Genomic DNA, 19,015 nt, shown 5'->3' with positions numbered 1-19,015 from the left:
CTCAGAGAGCACCGATCTCCCTCGAGGCCAAATGCCCTATCTCGCAACATTACTGAGAGAGAAAAATAATTTTTGTGTCTGCCCCATTATTTGGATCCGCTCCGATATTTAATGGCGTCTCCCTTGGCTCATCCTACACCCTTCCACCAAATTTCATGAATATCGAGCCAGTAGTTTTTCCAAACCAAAAACACAATCTCCTTGGTGGAGGTAATTATAAGTGTGAAAAAAAATATATTGTTATTTAGTTAGTTTGTTTGTTTTCATCTAGTCAGTAACACATTATTTTCAACATTTAAAAAAAAAAAAAGGAATCTGTTAATCCATTCAGAATTATAGTAGCTTAGAGTTGTGTTTCTTGTGAGAAACCATTTTAAAGTCCCACTGCATTACATTGTAGACTCATTACAAAAAATGTTGTTGTTAATATATACAGTGCATATATATGTTAATACAATTGCTCTTATATCCCTAAAGTATATTTTCACATTAGACTGCTGTTCTTATCTCAGCTTCTTGCACGCCTGCTCAGCATGGCCTGTAGTTGCCATTTTCTGCAGTTAATATGAATCTTCTTTCAGGTCAGGGCCACCAGTGCAGTGCTCCACGTCATGTCTCAGAAATCTCATTATATCCATCCAGTGTCTCATCACTAGAGGGCAGCCACAGATCAAAGCACAGGCTCGGAGATTCAATGTACTGCACCAAGATCCTGTAATCACCCTTAGTGTAACTGCTGCAGAGTAATGTCAAGAGCTGAATGCTTTTATCACCTGAAGCGGTTTCTGTCCAGTCATCGTGTTCTACACTCAGTGTCTGTAGCCTCTTGTCTGCCTCTCTCTCTCTCATATTGATTGTACTGTGGTGTTGTTATGTGTCCCTGCAGAGCTGTATAACATTTGTTTGGCCCGGGCAAAAGAAAAGTGGAGGAACACGGCAGCACCTTCCATAGAAACCGAAACTGAAGGTAGAGACAGAATAAAAATCTTCTGCTTGTTTCCATCATTTTGGTCATATTAATTCAAAGATCAGTGCAACTAAACTCATCTTAACTTAACTTAACAAAAAAGTAAAGTAGCTTTGCATGTCAGATTAGAGGTTATACTTAATGTGTTTTATGATCTTTTTTTGTTTTTCCCCTTGATTCCTAATGCTTTGCGATGTCCCCAGATGCTGGTTCATCAGATCGGGAGTCGAGCCTGGAGCTGATCAAGCTGGACATCTCAAGAACCTTCCCCCAACTATGTATCTTCCAGCAGGTCAGTGAGAACTCAGCCATCCTCAACAATACTCAGCTTAATTTGTACAAAACACTGTTGTTTGTCATTATTGAGAAGATGTCTCATTTTGCCTTTTTACTCAGACCAACATAAACCCTGGTAACCTCTGCAAGATACAGCACATTGCTCTGATATTATTGTATCATTTTTCATAGTGTATCATTATTGTAACATAAATCGCACTGAACTTTATAGGAAAGGGTGTGTGTGTGTGTGTGTGTGTGTGTGTGTGTGTGTGTGTGTGTGTGTGTGTGTGTGCGTGTGTGTGTGTGTGTGTTTTTGGCCTGTTTGATCCATTGTCTTCATTATTTCTTTGTTAATCATCAGGGCGGGCCATATCATGATGTGCTGCACAGCATTCTGGGAGCATACACTTGTTACCGGCCAGACGTTGGCTACGTAAGTCACACACACACACACACACACACACACACACACACACACACACACACACACACACAAACAAGTCTGTGTACTGCCCCTTTAAGAAAACAGGCCTCACTAGTGGCCTGGAAAGTGGATAAACATTGAATATTGTGTTATGGCTCTCCATACATGTGTGATACCTGAATTTCTTTTATATGTGGTAAATTCTTAAGGTATTGTACAGTAGTAGCTACTCGTATATTACAAAGGTTAAAAATGAGTCATGACACAGCACAGACCTGGATCCCACGTAACACCTTCAGAGTCTATTATTATCTGAAATAACTAAAGTTGGACTGCGGTCTGTGTGACTGGCAGCTTCTGGTATTTGATTTCCATTTCATCATTATTTTTCCTCCTCTCACTGAGGGCACAGAGGTTACGTTTAGACTGCTGGCAAATCAAATTTTTTTCTCAGATCAGATCTTTCAGACAGACTGTCCGCACTGTGGCAAGCGCCTTTAACATTTAATCAGTAGGACTGACTTATAGCAATATATTATATTTCAAATTTCAGATATGTCAAAACGTCATTTTGACTTGTTAAAAGGCTCATTTAAGATATTTGTCAAACAAATTTGACGTGGTACAAATGTATTTTCACATGCAGAAATTATATTTTGAGTCAAAACTGATTAACAGATATATTTGATTTAATAGATGTTTATAGATAACAGTAATTCATTTTCCATTGGTTAGAATAACAATAACACATACTCACATATGAAACAATTGAATTTCCACATGTGGAAAAAGGGTTGTGACGAGTGGAAATTTAACTGCCCATTTCAGATATCAACTGTTGCATGTCGGATATGTCTGACATATCATCAAACCATTTTGGATATGAGTTTGATATCATCAAAGTGCCACAAAGCTATTGGTTGACTATGAATTAACATAATAATTTTGGATACATATGTACGTACATCATTGAAGAGATCTACAATGTCACTTTGACTAGTGGAAATTCCCATTTTTAAATCTAAAATTTGTAGTTATAGAAGGAATTGTAGATATCTCAAATATAATTGTTACAGTAGTACAAATAAATAAATAAAAACAAATAAATAGTACAAATAAAATTCCCACAAGTTACAATTGTAATTCAGATCTGAAATGTAATTCTGGATATCTGAAAATAAATTCTTACTAGTTACATTTTCAAGCTGACAAATCAACACATTAATGTTGACTAGTCAGAATTTAATTTTAGAAATGCAGAATTTCATTTATGATATCTGTGATGTAAGTACAATAGTAGATTTCTACAGTGAACATTGCCACTAGTAAGAGCTGAATTGTGAATATTAAAAATGGTCATTTTGACTATTGAGACTGGAGTTGTCGGTATCATTAATAGAATTGCAACTAGTCAAAATAACATTATGGATATGTTGACTTGGCATTATAACATGTCAAAATTGAATTATAGATATCTGTAATTGAGTCTAATAAGAAGTCAATGGCAAAAGTTGACAAGTAGTGATTAAGTCATAGATATCTACAGTGATCATTTGACATTTCCACCAGTAAGAATTCAATTGTTGATAATACAGAATTAATATTTTTGAATAGTGAGAAATGAATTGTAGGTATCTTTAATTAGACATGATACTAGTCAGAATTAAATTATGGATACGTTGGATTGGAATTCTAACTAGTCAAATGCAATTGCTGATATGTACAATTACTATTACCACTACTGATCAAATGTTAGGTCTTGCAAGTGATGCTGCTGTGGTGACTTTGTAGGCCTCGGTAACTACGTAGTTATGCTAGTGACGCGGCTTTTCAAGTGTGGTTTGGATCCGATTAGCAAAATTTGCATTCCATGAAATTGGAATGGATTAGGGCTCTGAATAAGGCCTGGTTTGTCATGTATTTAGAGTTAAAAAAAATCATTGTTATTTATTGGTATTATTTCATAAATAATAATAATAATAAAGTTGTGTTTTGTTAACGTGCTCCTAGGTATACCAGTTTTACTGTTAACATTTGTGAAACCTTCTGATAGTAACATCACAGTTACTATGCTGCATTCAGAGTCATTTCCAGTCAACTGTCTTAAAGGGACAGTTCACCCTAAAATCAAAAACACATATTTTTCCTCTTACCTGTAGTGCTATTTATCAGTCTAGCTTGTTTTAGTGTGAGTTGCAGAGTGTTGGAGATAGAGGTTGTAGAGATGTCTGCCTTCTCTCCAATATAATGGAACTAGATGGCACTCAGCTTGTGGTGCTCAAAGCACCAAAAAATAACATACAAAATACAGTAGTCTGGTATTCATTTTTATTTGGTATTTACAGTAACAAATCATATGTCCCTGACTGAACCAGAGAAATGTGTAAAATTAGGTCAGTGACAGATATATAATGGTGGTTGTGGTTAATTCTCGTAATGTCCACATCACTGCTGCAGCACACATGAAACTCAACACATGATCACTGTGTCCAGTGTGAAACCTTGTAATGAGCCGGTGGCTTTAAACATGTGATGAATGTTCTTTGATGCTGTACTCCTACATTGAACTCATGTTTGCACCTCTGTAATTTTTCAAAGCCACATTATTCTGGTAGATGCCGTGGTTTGCCTTACTGCTCCTCACTGCAGTCCCACGCTGTCTATACTTTGGTAGAAATGACTGTGACTTCCTGTACTGACCCCAACCCATAAGCTGCTACACACAAATACACACACAATCTATGCATTCACCTCTCTGCAGGTTTTTGGGTTTTGCTCTTTGCATTAGTCTGCATCAGCATTTCATTTCTCTTTCCATCTGAAATATCCAGATTGCAGCTCAACTTTTTGTGATTTGTAAATTACAGTTTTGAATTAGCTTAAATAAGAGTGCTTTCAATTAGCGAAAGCGTAAATGAAGTCATGGTGCAAAATTAACCTTCAGCAGGTGTGAACTTGCCATTAGGGTTTTTTCTTCTGCCCTCGATTTTAGAAACGGAAGTCAAAGTCCACGCTTCATTTTAACACTTTTTTTTTGTACAACAAGCCCCCAGTAAGACCACAGTTTTTTTTCTGTCTTGTGTTTGTTTTTCTAAACTGTGTGTATGTATGTGTGTGTGTGTTTAGGTGCAGGGAATGTCGTTCATCGCAGCAGTGCTGATCCTGAACCTTGACACAGCTGACGCCTTTATAGCTTTTGCCAACCTGCTCAACAAGCCCTGTCAGATGGCCTTCTTCAGAGTTGACCACAGCCTTGTCAGTACACACACACACACACACACACTTAAGATTTTCAACATCAAAACTACAACATAAATGAGACTGTCATTCCTCATTATTGATTAATCTGTTGATTATTTTATTGATCAATTCGATTCGATTTGATCTGAGTGTGGAAGACTAATAAAACAAGCATTCATATTCAAGTATTCATTCAAGTATTCATATTTAAGTAAGGACGTAGTAAGGAAGTAAGGTAGTGTGTCTTCTTCACTGTGGGATCACACCACTAGACCGCTAGTTGGCAGTGGGGTTTATATGCCCCATGACCAAAACAGGTCATTTCCATATCCTTCTTCAAATACAACAAACATGGCAACTTAGACTGAGCAGATTGTGTTGGAGTTGGAGCCAGTAAATGTTGAACAACCGCCACTTCTACTGAAAGTACTGCAGTGCAAGTGATGTGGAGGTGTAGCTTTGTGCAGCAGGTTTTAATTGAAACCTCCATACTCAGCTCTCAGACAAAGAAACCACTTGTCCACTTTCACAGATGACTCAGCACGCTGCTCATTGAACTCAGTCAGGTTGCTTCTGTGTGAGTGTGTTCCTTTATAAGACCACCTTCTGCTCTCTTCACAGATGTTGACTTACTTTGCGGCATTTGAAGTGTTCTTTGAAGAAAATCTACCAAAGCTCTTTGCACATTTCCAGAAAAATAACTTGACCCCAGATATTTATTTAATCGACTGGTGAGTTTCTTACATTTCTTTCTTACATCTCTGCCTCATCCTTCTGCTAATAAACCTACAGACTAATGTAATGCTTGAGGTTTTTGAGGTGGAACTATAAAAGCAACTAACTTTGAAATGCCTGATAATGTTGCATTGATAATATACAGTTGCAAATGTATCTCAAATGTTCAGATATTCATGTGCTTGCTTTTGTTTTCATCTGTTTTAAGTGACTGACTGTGTTATGCACTTTGCCTCTCCGTCCCTCCAGGATCTTCACTCTGTACAGCAAGTCTCTGCCGTTGGACCTGGCATGTCGGGTGTGGGATGTGTTCTGCAGAGACAACGAGGAGTTCCTGTTCCGCACGGCGCTGGGCCTGCTGCGTCTCTACCAGGACGTCCTGACCAGCATGGACTTCATCCACATGGCTCAATTCCTCACCCGCCTGCCTGACCTCATCCCCGCCGAGCAGCTCTTCCAGCACATCGCTGCTGTCCACATGACCAGCCGCAACAGGAAGTGGGCGCAGGTACAGTAGGCTGCTACAGCTTTTGCATTTTAGGGTTCTCGGATGGTGCTGTTAATTAAATTTTACCTTCCTTCATCTCCTCAGGTCTTGCAGGCGTTACAGAAAGATCAGGAGCGAGGCAGCCCGGTGCTGAAGCGCTAGAGGAAAAACCATCACCAGACTCAACCAGTTCCCCTCCAGCCCTCGGGAAACTGGACTCTCAGCCGGCCCGGATGGACCTGAGAAAACTTCAATGGGACTTATCTGGTTGTAGCTGCTGTGATAAACCTCATCCCCAGAGCCGTCTCACTGCTCTAACTGGAACCAGGACCCTGGAGGGGAGGGGGGACTGTCAGCAACGAGGGTAGGGTGTGAAAAGGAATACGAGGCCTTATTTATCTCTCACCTGTGCTCAGAGGCCCAGCAGTGGACTGCAAAGTGTAGCTGGCAGAGGCTGAAGAATGTATCACGCACACACTCCCACGTACACCAGGCTGATTCAGGTCTCCACAGAGCAGAGGGCGTCACAGAGATACTACTTACTACTACGCCCACTTAGATTTGAATTCTCTGCTGCTCTTTCCAGCAACACTTATTTGTATCTTTTCTTTAAATGTGGCTTTTTATGACAAAAACAAAAGTCAAAGTGTGACTCCCTAATCTCTAAAAGATTTGGTCATGGAAAGAAATACTGTAGTCCCTGAAGTGGCATCACCAGAGTCAGATCTGTGGGTGTGAAATATGTTAAGTGGAGCCTCAGCTTGCGTCTTTCCATCTCTTTGTCTCTGCACCTTTTTTTCCCTCAAAACTTCAGTCATTCCTTCAGTTTGATTTTGTCCTGTGTGCTTTACATTTGTGTATTTTCCAGGTAGTCACTGAACCATTCCATGAAGTCAACTCTCAATTTTGAGTTAAAATCATTGATATGCACGTAACCTTCATGCTGAAGACATATTAGGTGTCTCTGAGAGCACCACGTTGTTACATTCGTTTTAACCCTCTAAAAACAGGTCATAAGCTGCCTGTAAAACACGTTTTACAGTGTATTTATGTCAGTGAAACTGGAGTTGATATCGAAGCATGTTGCTGTTAGACACACACAACATGCAGTGTCACATATGGATGTCCCCTACCCTTAAAGGAACGGTTCACCCCCAAATCAAAAGCACACATTTTCCCTCTTTCTTGTAGTGCTGTTTGTCAGTCTAGATTGTTTTGGGGTGAGTTGCCGAGTGTTGCAGATATGGGCTGTAGAGATGTTTGCCTTCTCCGAAATATGATGTAACTAGATAACACGGGTGCTCAAAATGCAAAAAAATATAAATTTAAAAACTCAACATCAATGTCTCTTTCCAGAAATCATGACCTGTTTACTCAAGATAATCCACAGACCTTGTTGTGAGCAGTTTCATGTAGGAACTATTTTCTTTCTACCAAACTACACCTGTCAACCGTATCACCGTGCAGAAGGAAACGTGCATCTACTGCTAGCTCACCTAGCACAACTGAGCTAGCTAACGTCACAGCTCAGCCAAGGAGAATGGCAATAATGTTTAAGGCCTATTAATACTCCCTTTGTGTACGAAAATAGATCCATTCATTTCACATGTCATAAACGTCACTGCCCACATACTTCCATGCATTCTTTATGTTGGCTTAGATACTTTCACTAGATGGCACTAAAGGGCGGAGTCCAAAGTTTCAGACAACAACAAAGAGGGTGATGGTGGAGGAGGTCGTAATGATGTACCTTGTAATGGAAAGTGAAAAAGGTTTTACTATATTACTCTTTTGTTCCATTCTGCCATTTTTAAAATGTCTCCGTCTTGCCCCATGGTCATACCTCGCTTGAACTATGTGATACCACCCCCACAGTTTCCAGTGGTACTGCTTCGTCTTGTTTGTATTGTACACTTTCAAGAAACATGCACAGATACCGACGAATTGAACGCAGAGTACGGAGAGAACGCGCAATCCATGTCTGTATACATACTAACATTATGTTGCACTGTCACAAGCATGAGCCTATTGTCTATGAGTAGATGCACACTTCCTTCTGCGCAGCAATACTATTGGTGGGTGTAGTTTGGTAAAAAGAAAAGCGTTCCGACATGCAACTGCTCACAACTAGATCTGTGGATTATCTTAATTGACTGGGTCATGATTTCTGTAAAGAGACATTGCTGTTGAGTTTTTCAAATGTTTTTTTGGCACTTTGAGCACCACAAACCAGGTGTCATCTAGTTCCATTGTGTTGGAAAGAAGGCAGACATCTCTACGGCCGACATCTCTGACACTCAGCAACTCACACCAAAACAATCTAGATTGATAAATAGTGCTACAGGTAAAAGGAAAAATGTGTATTTTTGATTTTGGGGTGGACTGTCCCTTTACTGTTTGAGGTACATTTGAGCTTGTTAGTGTTTGGATTCCCGACGTCTTGGTGTGAGTGTAATGTCTTTAAATTGTGTATTTATTTAATATTTATCAAAAGGACATAAACAGGACTTGTTCCGGTCAAATGAAGGGTTGCTGCTGAGCCTCTCACCACCCATGCACATACTTAATTTAACCACACTGAGTGCACTGTATGCTAATGAAAGGCAGCCCTACACAGAGTAGTCAACATATGCACACAAGTGTGTGTGGTTAAAAGCAAGTGTATACGGTACTGTAGGCACTGTAATCTAAGGGCCTTGACACAGCATCTTAACCACCAGCTGTCGGTAACTGTGCAGCTTTTGTTGAGTATCTGTGGCCGATTGTGACCTGTAGCTTGTGTGACATATCTGTCCTTTAACAGAATCTGTGCGTCTGGTTGTTCAGCTTTGCAGATCACTGATTTCACCCATCAGTGCAGTTTGTCATCATGTTCGTCTGCTTTTAACACAAGCTAAAGAGACTGTTTCACAGGTTCACAAAGGCATTTGCATAAGGGGCCAGTTTGTTTGGCACTGCACATTCTTATTTCCTGTCACATAGAACATGTGTTCATCAGTGGTCACCTGGCCCCGCACGTGAAACTATGTCATCAGTTAAGCTTTGTGGCCGCCAGCGTTGTGTAAAGGCCCTGACGCTGCTGTTCACACTGTGGTTGATGTGTCACTTCATCCTGACCAGCAGTGGGTGGGGACAATATTTGCATCATTGTTGGTTGAGGTTTTATTACCAGCGTTGTTTTGAGTTAACAGTTAAGGCTAGTGGTTTATAGACCTGCATTTATTTTCTTGGATAATCAGATAAGAAAGCGAAGTACCATCTTACTAATGATCCCATACTGGAATGTTAGATATCTTTTTTTTTGTGAATTGCCCATTTTGCATAGACCTGTTAATCAAATGAAACAAAAGTTGAGAAGTGCACATATCTCATGGGCTGTTAGTAAAGAATTATTAGATGTTTTCAGCCAACAACCTTGAATCTGAAGAAGCTGCTGGTGGCATTTCTAACACAGTAACGGTGTTATTGGTTGGGAAGCTGTTTCATCTGATGTGTTGTGCATCTGATTTAATGTACGATAGAGTTTAGCTACTTTTGTACACTGTACTATTGGTGATACCAATTTTTTTCTTAAAGTTAAACGTCTGTGTTTTTCAAATTAGACCCTATTTTCCCGTGTTTTTATGTCTAAGTAACAAATGGAGACAACAATTTTTTTAATTAGTCCAGTATAAAGCAAGTCCGCTGCAGCCACAACAGCAAAACAGGCTGCATTGTAATCCCTATGGGCAATTGCGTACTGTCAGTTCGCATCCTTGCTTGTTTTTGCTACTGACAGGCTCCGATTGTTATTATGAACGTCTGACACATTACAGAAAGGATCCATACAGGGACATGAGACGTCTTTCCTTACCTTCCTCTTGTCTGTTTGTTATTGTTACCAAGTCTCGCTCAAGGACAAGTCTCTTTCAAAAATCTTTTTTTTGATTTCTCTGTCGGGATCCTTTCTGTAATGTTGTCAGACACTCATAATAACAATCTGAGCCTGTCAGTGGCAAAAACAAGCACTTTTAATGGATGTAAACTGACCATAGGGATTACAATGCAGCCTGTTTTGCGTCTCTTTTAATACTAGTCAGATTTCAAAAATAGTTGCCTCTAGCAGTCACTTAGATGCAAAAATGTGGGAAAATAGGTTCCAGGTTAAAAAATACTGAAGTTTCCCTTTAAATGCCCGGACCACAGCTGAGGTATGACACACTTTAAAAACAGGAAGCGCCTTTCATTTATAAATTATCTTCTAAGGTTGGCTCATGCCCGCTAACTGGTACACTATTTGTGTTTCAGTGTGTGCAACAGCTCAGCACCATGCAGCACGCTTTCTGATCACTCATCTCGATGCACTCCCCCCCACCCCCAATTCCCCCAGTGTGGTGACACACCGCAGGACTGCAATAAAGCTTTTTGCACATATATGTACGCCTTTGAGTTGTGCCTCGCATCATCACTTCATGTGATCGCTCGCAGGTTTAAACGGGTTTTCCATCATTGACTTTTTTTTGTGCTCAAGTAGTGATGATGCAAGTTGAAGTGTGTGTGTGTGTGTGTGTGTTTGTTTCATGTGTACTTGTTGTTAAGTGGCATTTGTAAAATGTCAGTTACTAATTAGTTGTTACATTAAAGGCTGGCCTGTGTATGAAATGACCCTTCCAGCTCTATCGACACTACCTGCCGCCTGCCCCTCTAAAACACACACTGGCAACACTGTATGATCCACAATGGCCAGAAACAAAATTCAAACTTTATTTGAATAAAAATGTAATATGCTGTCATTTCTTGGGTTTTGTTTGTTTTGCATTGTCTGATATTTTTGTCCCCTCAAGAGACCTGTTGTACTGTAGAGGACGTACATGGAGACAGCAGAGGGTTACCATACAACTTTATCTCACTTGAACTGTATATAAACAATGGTTTTATTAAAATAAAGAGCTGTACATATTCAGTCAGGAGCGCCTCAGTGTGTCTTTGTTCACATTTAATGGTAAAGGACATGTAACTGATTTTGAGCACATGCTGACATTTCTTTTTGTCAACTTCAGGTAGCAGGGGGACATATTAAAGTGAAAACATGGAGTCCATGATAATGGTCTGTGTGTGGTGTAGTTTTTAAAAAGGTTGAGGTAGATTACAGGAAATGCAGCTGTGGTTAGCCCAGAGATGTAGCTTAAAGTAAAGAAGGTGACACACAGCAAAACCAATATTACTACAGCCCCAAACAACACTTAAGTCATTATGAAAAGATGAAACACTAATGGGATGAATACATTTTTATATCATAAAAACACTACTGAAAAGAAATTTGAAGCGGCAGTTTACCGCAAAGTCAAAAACATGTGTTCTTCCTCTTACTTGTTGAGCTAATTATCAGTCTAGATTGTTTTGGTGTGAGGCTGCTGAGTGTTGGAGATATCGGCCGTGAAGTGCCCAAAAAAAAAAAATACATTTGAAAAACTCAACAGCATTGTCTCCCTCCAGAAATCATGACCCAATAACTCAAGATAATCCATAGACCTTGTTGTGAGCAGTTTCATGTAGGAACTATTTTCTGTCTACCAAACTACACCCACCAACAGTATCACTGTGCTGAACAAAGCATATCTATCTAGCTCACCAAACACCACTGAGCTAGCTAACCTTACAGCTAGCTATCACAGCGCAAAAGGAAGAGTGCATCTACTCATGTATGAGAGGCTCATGCTGTGACAGTGTGAGATGTAAACATTAATGGCGTCCTCCTCGGCTGAGCTGTAACGTAAGCTAGCTCAGTGGTGCTAGGTGAGCTAGCAGTAGATGCACACTTCCTTCTGCGCAGTGATACCGTTGGCGGGTGTAGTTTGGTAGAAACGAAAGAGTTCCTACATGAAATTGCTCATTACAAGGTCTTTAGATTATCTTGAGTAACCGGGTCATGATTTCTGGAAAGAGACATTGCTGTTGAGTTTTTCAAATGCAGCTTTTGGCGCTTTTAGCACCACAAGCTGAGTGTCATCTAGTTCTATTTTATTTGAGAGAGGGCAGACATCTCTACAGCCGATAGCGCCAACACTCAGCAGCTCACACCTAAACTATACTGGAAAGAGGAAAAATATGTGTTTGTGATTTTAGGGTGAGGCACGGACGATTCTTGTCGCCTTTGCGCTAAATTTGTACTAAATTTATGCTCTTATGTCAATTTTGCAAGTGTTGGTGGTACGTTTTGTGGTTGGCTTTGGGTGGTGATAGCATGTGGCTGTGAGTCACTCATCCAGATGAAGAAATCAACTCATTAGTCTGTGAACTCTCCTTCTGCGGACTTCTAGCCAGCTAGCTGCTAGCTAGCCAGGAAGAGGTTTTCAAATCAGTAAACATCGAGAAAAGATGGGGAAGTTGGGCACCAGCTGAACTAGCATCCTCTCATCACTGTACAGGTGTTGGAAAATAAATTGGATGATCTCTGTGCCGCATCACTTGTCAGGGACTAGTTTAGGACTCTGCCGAAAGTAGAGGAGGCATGTGCTTCATGGTGAATAAGGACTGGTGTGTCAGTGGGAATGTGAGATGCTGTCCTGTTCCTGCTGTGGATCACTATTATACGCCGTTCTAAGGCGGGTGCAGTGTGGCAGCATGTGTTCAGGAGGAGGGACCATGTGGCCATCCTTTTGAGGTCAGGATGTGTGGACAGTTAAATCTTTCCACAGCCAGAAACCGTGGATTACCAGAACCATCCAGAAACATGGACAATTATAAAGCACAAGCCAACAATATAAGCAGACGCAAAGACAGACTAAATTACAGTGCACAAGTTTAACAAGCAGAAGGGATCACATTTTGCTACCTTTTATAATTCCATGTGACAAATAAATGATTGATTGCACTGTCCCTTTAAATCTCTTTTTATTTGTATTTTCATTATACAAAAACATATTAATCTTGGCATGTGTACACTTATTGATTCAGTTAGTGTTTCCTTTTATCATTTTCATAATGACTTAAGAGTTGTTTGGGGCTGTAGAAATATTAAAGCAATTGGTTTTGCCGTATGTCACCGTCTTAACTTTGAGCTACATCTCTGGGCTAACCACAACTGCATTTCCTGCGATCTACCTCAACCTTTTTAAAAACCGAGTGGAAAGTTTCTGTGACAGGCATTTTCTAGTCGCTGTAAAACCACAACTGCCCTCCCTCCTCCACACCAGTGACACCTTTCTTTTTTTTAAGTACATTTTTGTTCTTGATAAACATAACATCGCTCCACCTTTTGCTTAGAAGCCTCTTACTGCAGTTGAAGTGCAGTTGAGATACTGATCTCCATCGTCACATCCAGAGGAATATCAAGTCATCATGAGGGCCAGTCACATCCTCCTGCTCTGCATCCTGGGATACGCAATGCTTTCCTCAGTGATCTGCCAGAGTAAGATAATCTCTTTTTTATAATTCCAACATATTTTGAGTTGCACTTATGAACAACCTTACAATACAGTGTTTTCTTTTTGTTTTTCTTAAGATGGAACTGGTCCTGATGACTGCTGCTTCTCATTCTACCCGAGAAGACTGAACAAAAATCTCATCAGCTCATATGACATGACTGATTTCCGATGCACAAAGAGTGGAATCATGTAAGTTAACTTCACCCACAATATGTTTAATACAGTGACCTCAATATGCATAATGAGTATTACTCAGTGTGACTACTACCTTATAAATGAATTACAATTCTTGGACATTTAAATAAATAAAGTGCACATTACACATCCTACACACTGCATACTCTACATTTTCATTTAATCTTTAGAGAAACAGTATATTGCCTAAAATTTATTTTAATTAATAAAAAATGTCTGATAATAAATCATAATTTTGGAACTATTTCCTACTTTATATTTGGTTTCCGTCTTGTTTTGTTATTCCTTGTCTCATAATGACACTGAGCTTTCTCTCTTTCAGTCTGATTTCAAAAAAGGGTCGTCGCATCTGTGTGGATCCGAATGTCTCCTGGGTTCAGGGCATCATGAGATCGGTGGATGAAAGGACCCTTTGAATCAGCTGCCCGCTCGTCCTTCTTTAAACTTACTGCAGCTTCTGTTGCTTTATCAGATCACATACTATCAACATGCATGTTACATTGTGGTCATGATTTTGGTTATAATGAGAAATCTGTTGAGAGTGAATCAAGATTTTGCCTGCAAATGGAGTCATTTTGAGCCCGTATTGGCACATTGACCAGCTTATCCTGTTTTTCTTTTTTGATGCTTTGTAATCCCCACAATATCATACACACTTGTCTCTTCTTAATTCCTTCTAAGCTGGAAAAACCATCTGCTAACTGAATAAATGTAAAAGTACTGAACAATTTACTCTTCGTGTTTGTTTAATTATACACTTGTCCACACACACATTTTACATTTTTCCGATTGTATCTTGACCTCCTGAGTACTACTTGGAATAAATTAATTAAAACTGTACTAACTGGGATCTCCAAAAATAAATTGAAAACAGTCAGATGGCAAATCAGTCACATAAATGAAACAATAAGATGCTAACATGTTACAATATATCCTCATACATATCCCGTGGCCAGAGAAGACAGTTATATGACATTCAACGGTTCAGTGTGTAGGATTTAGCAGCATCTAGTGGCGAGGTTGCAGATTGCGACCAACTGAATACCCCTTCTTTCACATCTCCCTTTTAAAGCATGTAAGAGAAACTACAGTGGGCTTCAGGTAATGTAAAAATGCAAAAGGCTCACTTTAGAGCCAGTTAAGGAATCAGATAGGTTATTGATATACTTTGGTTTCTTATTTTACAGTTGATATAACTAATTATCTGGTGTGCATAAACTAATACAGTACAGTATTAATTATAAACATATTTGTTTGTTTTGTACCTGTAAAATCACCACTATGTTAATTTTGCACCAAAAATAAATAAAATAAAATTAAATAAAATTAAATTAAATTGAATTAAATCAAAATAAAGTGTGCCATAGGGTGTATGTGTAGCTGTATCAGGGTGGCCATGGCCATTTATATGTAAAGTGTGTTACAAATACCATATTAGTCGATCAGAACTTTTGATGTAGTTCAGTAATAGTATTTAAATATTTGTAACTTCATGTGTTGGTCATCTCAAAATGGCTATAATCAGCTATGTTTGTTCATTTTATTTGTCAAAGTGTGGCCTTAACATGTAAAAGGCTACTAAAAGTGGCCTACAATGCAGCGTGCTCTTTGAGACCTGGTGTTTTACAGTGTGTTTGTCATGCTGAGGTATCAAGGTTTTCATTTCCAGTGTTGGTTCAGAGGAAGCTCTGATAAGGAAACGTTTGACGAGTTTGTATTCAGCCTCCACCTGAAACAAATCACCTCTCATCCTGTCAACATCACCTCTTTTAAAACCAGCAACATCAACCCAACATCCCAAGGTAAGTCTTTCTTTCTCTTTCTTGCAAATGTGCTGCAGATTCATCAGTTTGTCGTCTTCGTCGAACCTCATATCTAATCATCTAATCTACACTGAATATACAGGGAAGTAGGACTGTTACGCAACAAGGCAGATACACAACTAAAAGACCTACACAATCACAGCTGTCAGAGATAGAGCTCCTTCAAAGTAATAGCTGTTTATGATGTAAAACAAGTTCTTGAAAAACCTTCCGGTTAGCATTTTATTATTCTTATGTGCACTTTGGGCCTTTTCTCTACGGAGCCAACTTAGTGCCAGAAGTTGTTAACTTTCTCTTTAGATGACCTGTGCGCACATTTTTTTTAATGCGTCTTGTCATATCATAGTATTTTCCACACACAGCTCACCCTGCTACTGCACCAGGAAGTGAACCTACCATAATGTACAGTACAGGCCAAAAGTTTGGACACACCTTCTCATTCAATGCGTTTTCTTTATTTTCATGACTATTTACATTGTAGATTCTCACTGAAGGCATCAAAACTATGAATGAACACATGTGGAGTTATGTACTTAACAAAAAAAGGTGAAATAACTGAAAACATGTTTTATATTCTAGTTTCCTCAAAATAGCCACCCTTTGCTCTGATTACTGCTTTGCACACTCTTGGCATTCTCTCCATGAGCTTCAAGAGGTAGTCACCTGAAATGGTTTTCCAACAGTCTTGAAGGAGTTCCCAGAGGTGTTTAGCACTTGTTGGCCCCTTTGCCTTCACTCTGCGGTCCAGCTCACCCCAAACCATCTCGATTGGGTTCAGGTCCGGTGACTGTGGAGGCCAGGTCATCTGCCGCAGCACTCCATCACTCTCCTTCTTGGTCAAATAGCCCTTACACAGCCTGGAGGTGTGTTTGGGGTCATTGTCCTGTTGAAAAATAAATGATCGTCCAACTAAACGCAAACCGGATGGGATGGCATGTCGCTGCAGGATGCTGTGGTAGCCATGCTGGTTCAGTGTGCCTTCAATTTTGAATAAATCCCCAACAGTGTCACCAGCAAAACACCCCCACACCATCACACCTCCTCCTCCATGCTTCACAGTGGGAACCAGGCATGTGGAATCCATCCGTTCACCTTTTCTGTGTCTCACAAAGACACGGCGCTTGGAACCAAAGATCTCAAATTTGGACTCATCAGACCAAAGCACAGATTTCCACTGGTCTAATGTCCATTCCTTGTGTTTCTTGGCCCAAACAAATCTCTTCTGCTTGTTGCCTCTCCTTAGCAGTGGTTTCCTAGCAGCTATTTGACCATGAAGGCCTGATTCGCGCAGTCTCCTCTTAACAGTTGTTCTAGAGATGGGTCTGCTGCTAGAACTCTGTGTGGCATTCATCTGGTCTCTGATCTGAGCTGCTGTTAACTTGCGATTTCTGAGGCTGGTGACTCGGATGAACTTATCCTCAGAAGCAGAGGTGACTCTTGGTCTTCCTTTCCTGGGTCGGTCCTCATGTGTGCCAGTTTGGTTGTAGCGCTTGATGGTTTTTGCGACTCCACTTGGGGACACATTTAAAGTTTTTGCAATTTTCCGGACTGACTGACCTTCATTTCTTAAAGTAATGATGGCCACTCGTTTTTCTTTAGTTAGCTGATTGGTTCTTGCCATAATATGAATTTTAACAGTTGTCCAATAGGGCTGTCGGCTGTGTATTAACCTGACTTCTGCACAACACAACTGATGGTCCCAACCCCATTGATAAAGCAAGAAATTCCACTAATTAACCCTGATAAGGCACACCTGTGAAGTGGAAACCATTTCAGGTGACTACCTCTTGAAGCTCATGGAGAGAATGCCAAGAGTGTGCAAAGCAGTAATCAGAGCAAAGGGTGGCTATTTTGAAGAAACTAGAATATAAAACATGTTTTCAGTTATTTCACCTTTTTTTGTTAAGTACATAACTCCACATGTGTTCATTCATAGTTTTGATGCCTTCAGTGAGAATCTACAATGTAAATAGTCATGAAAATAAAGAAAACGCATTGAATGAGAAGGTGTGTCCAAACTTTTGGCCTGTACTGTATATATATATCTCCTGCTGCTGTCAGCCGTCAATTGATTTCGAACTGTAGTGCCCTCTTCCACCCTGTTCACCTGCAGCCAGTGTATGCAGAGTCCAGGACAAGCTCAACAAAGGCTCATTCCTCTACTCATCCAGATCATCAGCACTTCTCCATCTTCCTCACATCTCATCTTCACCACCTCTACCATCACCACTGTGTGGACCTCTTGGGGGTTCCCTATTGGACGATGGATTCATCATGCTCCCTAAATCATACCATCTCAATGGGGTCTAATCGCCAAAGATTTTCCACAGTTTTCATTCTTGCGCGCACATGTTAATAAATATAGCCTGGAAATCCAGACCCAAATCTAGAAAGATTTAGGGTCTGGCTATGAGTAATGCAAATGGCCCAACTCAAGGGGCGGCACCAAGCATGCATTTGAAAATATCACTGCACGCAATTTGATAACACTACGACCAATCAGAACAATACACGGGGTGACGTATCCAGAGCTAGATTAGAGTAGATTAGACTCTTGCTGTATCTGGTCAGCAAAACAGCAAAAACATCCTTCTTGCAAAGGAAAGATTCGAGCGCTGTCTTCTGTTCCTCTTTTCAAGAAAAAGCCAAGTCTAACTCATTCATTGTAGCGGCCAAAGCCATTTCAAACAACTGGTGTTCATCCATAGTCATCGTGCAATGTTTACTGACTGATTCTGGACTTTGTCGTCGCAGCGCTGTCGCCATCTGTTTAGCTCGCCTCTGGCCCACCTATATCAGATACACCGATGTGATTGGTGCAGCTCGGCTCCAACGGCATGGGTAATGAGCATCATTACTGATTGCCAGAGTGACTCGCTGAGCTATAGACACCAAGCATATAGCTGATGCGTGCTTCAGTAAAACTCCGTAGTCCGTGTTCTTCCTTTTAAAATGTTTACTGAAAACTTTGTTCTTCATATACAAAATGAAAACAGTTCCTAAACATCTGACAAAAACATAATAACCAAACACAGGCAAAATACGTCATGCCTTTTAACCACTCAGAAGCTAGAGTTGACTACACGATTACACAGCTTATTGGTCCTTATTAAGCATGCTACACTGAGACTATGCTTATCCTCAGCAAATTAAATACATGAAAATATGTTTATGAATATTTTACAAATGGCTCTAACAGTATATTATGTCATCAAAATATCATTGAAAACGTCATAGTATAGTATGTCATCAAAATATCATTGAAAACGTCATAGTATAGTATGTCGTCAAAATGTCATTGAATCCTGAGCTGATGTGGTTACATGTGGTCTGCAGTTGTGTGGTCAGTTGGATGTACTGCCAAATTTGCAGAAACAACATGGAGACAGCTTTTAGTAGTGAAATAAACATTAAATTCACGGGCAACAGTTCTGGTGAACATTCCTGCAGTCAGCATGC

At 40.0% G+C, this 19,015-nt stretch overlaps 2 protein-coding genes across 5 annotated transcripts in view; both read left to right on the top strand.

The window, feature by feature from the left end:
- tbc1d14 (TBC1 domain family, member 14) overlaps positions 1 to 7,450 on the top strand; it is a 44,887-nt gene extending 37,437 nt beyond the window's left edge. For all 4 annotated transcript variants that reach the window (XM_033610110.2, XM_033610109.2, XM_033610111.2 and 1 more), the window contains 7 exons: positions 887 to 967; positions 1,171 to 1,259; positions 1,608 to 1,679; positions 4,797 to 4,925; positions 5,532 to 5,641; positions 5,895 to 6,153; positions 6,238 to 7,450. In XM_033610110.2, coding sequence (XP_033466001.1) covers positions 887 to 967; positions 1,171 to 1,259; positions 1,608 to 1,679; positions 4,797 to 4,925; positions 5,532 to 5,641; positions 5,895 to 6,153; positions 6,238 to 6,294 — 797 coding nt within the window. In that variant the 3' untranslated portion in view covers positions 6,295 to 7,450. The remainder of the gene's footprint in view (positions 1 to 886; positions 968 to 1,170; positions 1,260 to 1,607; positions 1,680 to 4,796; positions 4,926 to 5,531; positions 5,642 to 5,894; positions 6,154 to 6,237) is intronic.
- Positions 7,451 to 13,362: 5,912 nt separating this feature from the next.
- ccl36.1 (chemokine (C-C motif) ligand 36, duplicate 1) lies at positions 13,363 to 14,465 on the top strand. Its single transcript, XM_033610202.2, has 3 exons — positions 13,363 to 13,522; positions 13,616 to 13,727; positions 14,056 to 14,465. The coding sequence occupies exons 1-3, from the start codon at positions 13,453 to 13,455 to the stop codon at positions 14,147 to 14,149; spliced, it is 276 nt and encodes a 91-aa protein (XP_033466093.1). The 5' UTR covers positions 13,363 to 13,452; the 3' UTR covers positions 14,150 to 14,465.
- Positions 14,466 to 19,015: the final 4,550 nt, after the last annotated feature.

The sequence above is a fragment of the Epinephelus lanceolatus genome, chromosome 22 (genome assembly GCF_041903045.1).
Source record: "Epinephelus lanceolatus isolate andai-2023 chromosome 22, ASM4190304v1, whole genome shotgun sequence".
Classification (NCBI taxonomy): Eukaryota; Metazoa; Chordata; class Actinopteri; order Perciformes; family Serranidae; genus Epinephelus; species Epinephelus lanceolatus.
This window is presented reverse-complemented; position numbering and strand designations above follow the sequence as displayed.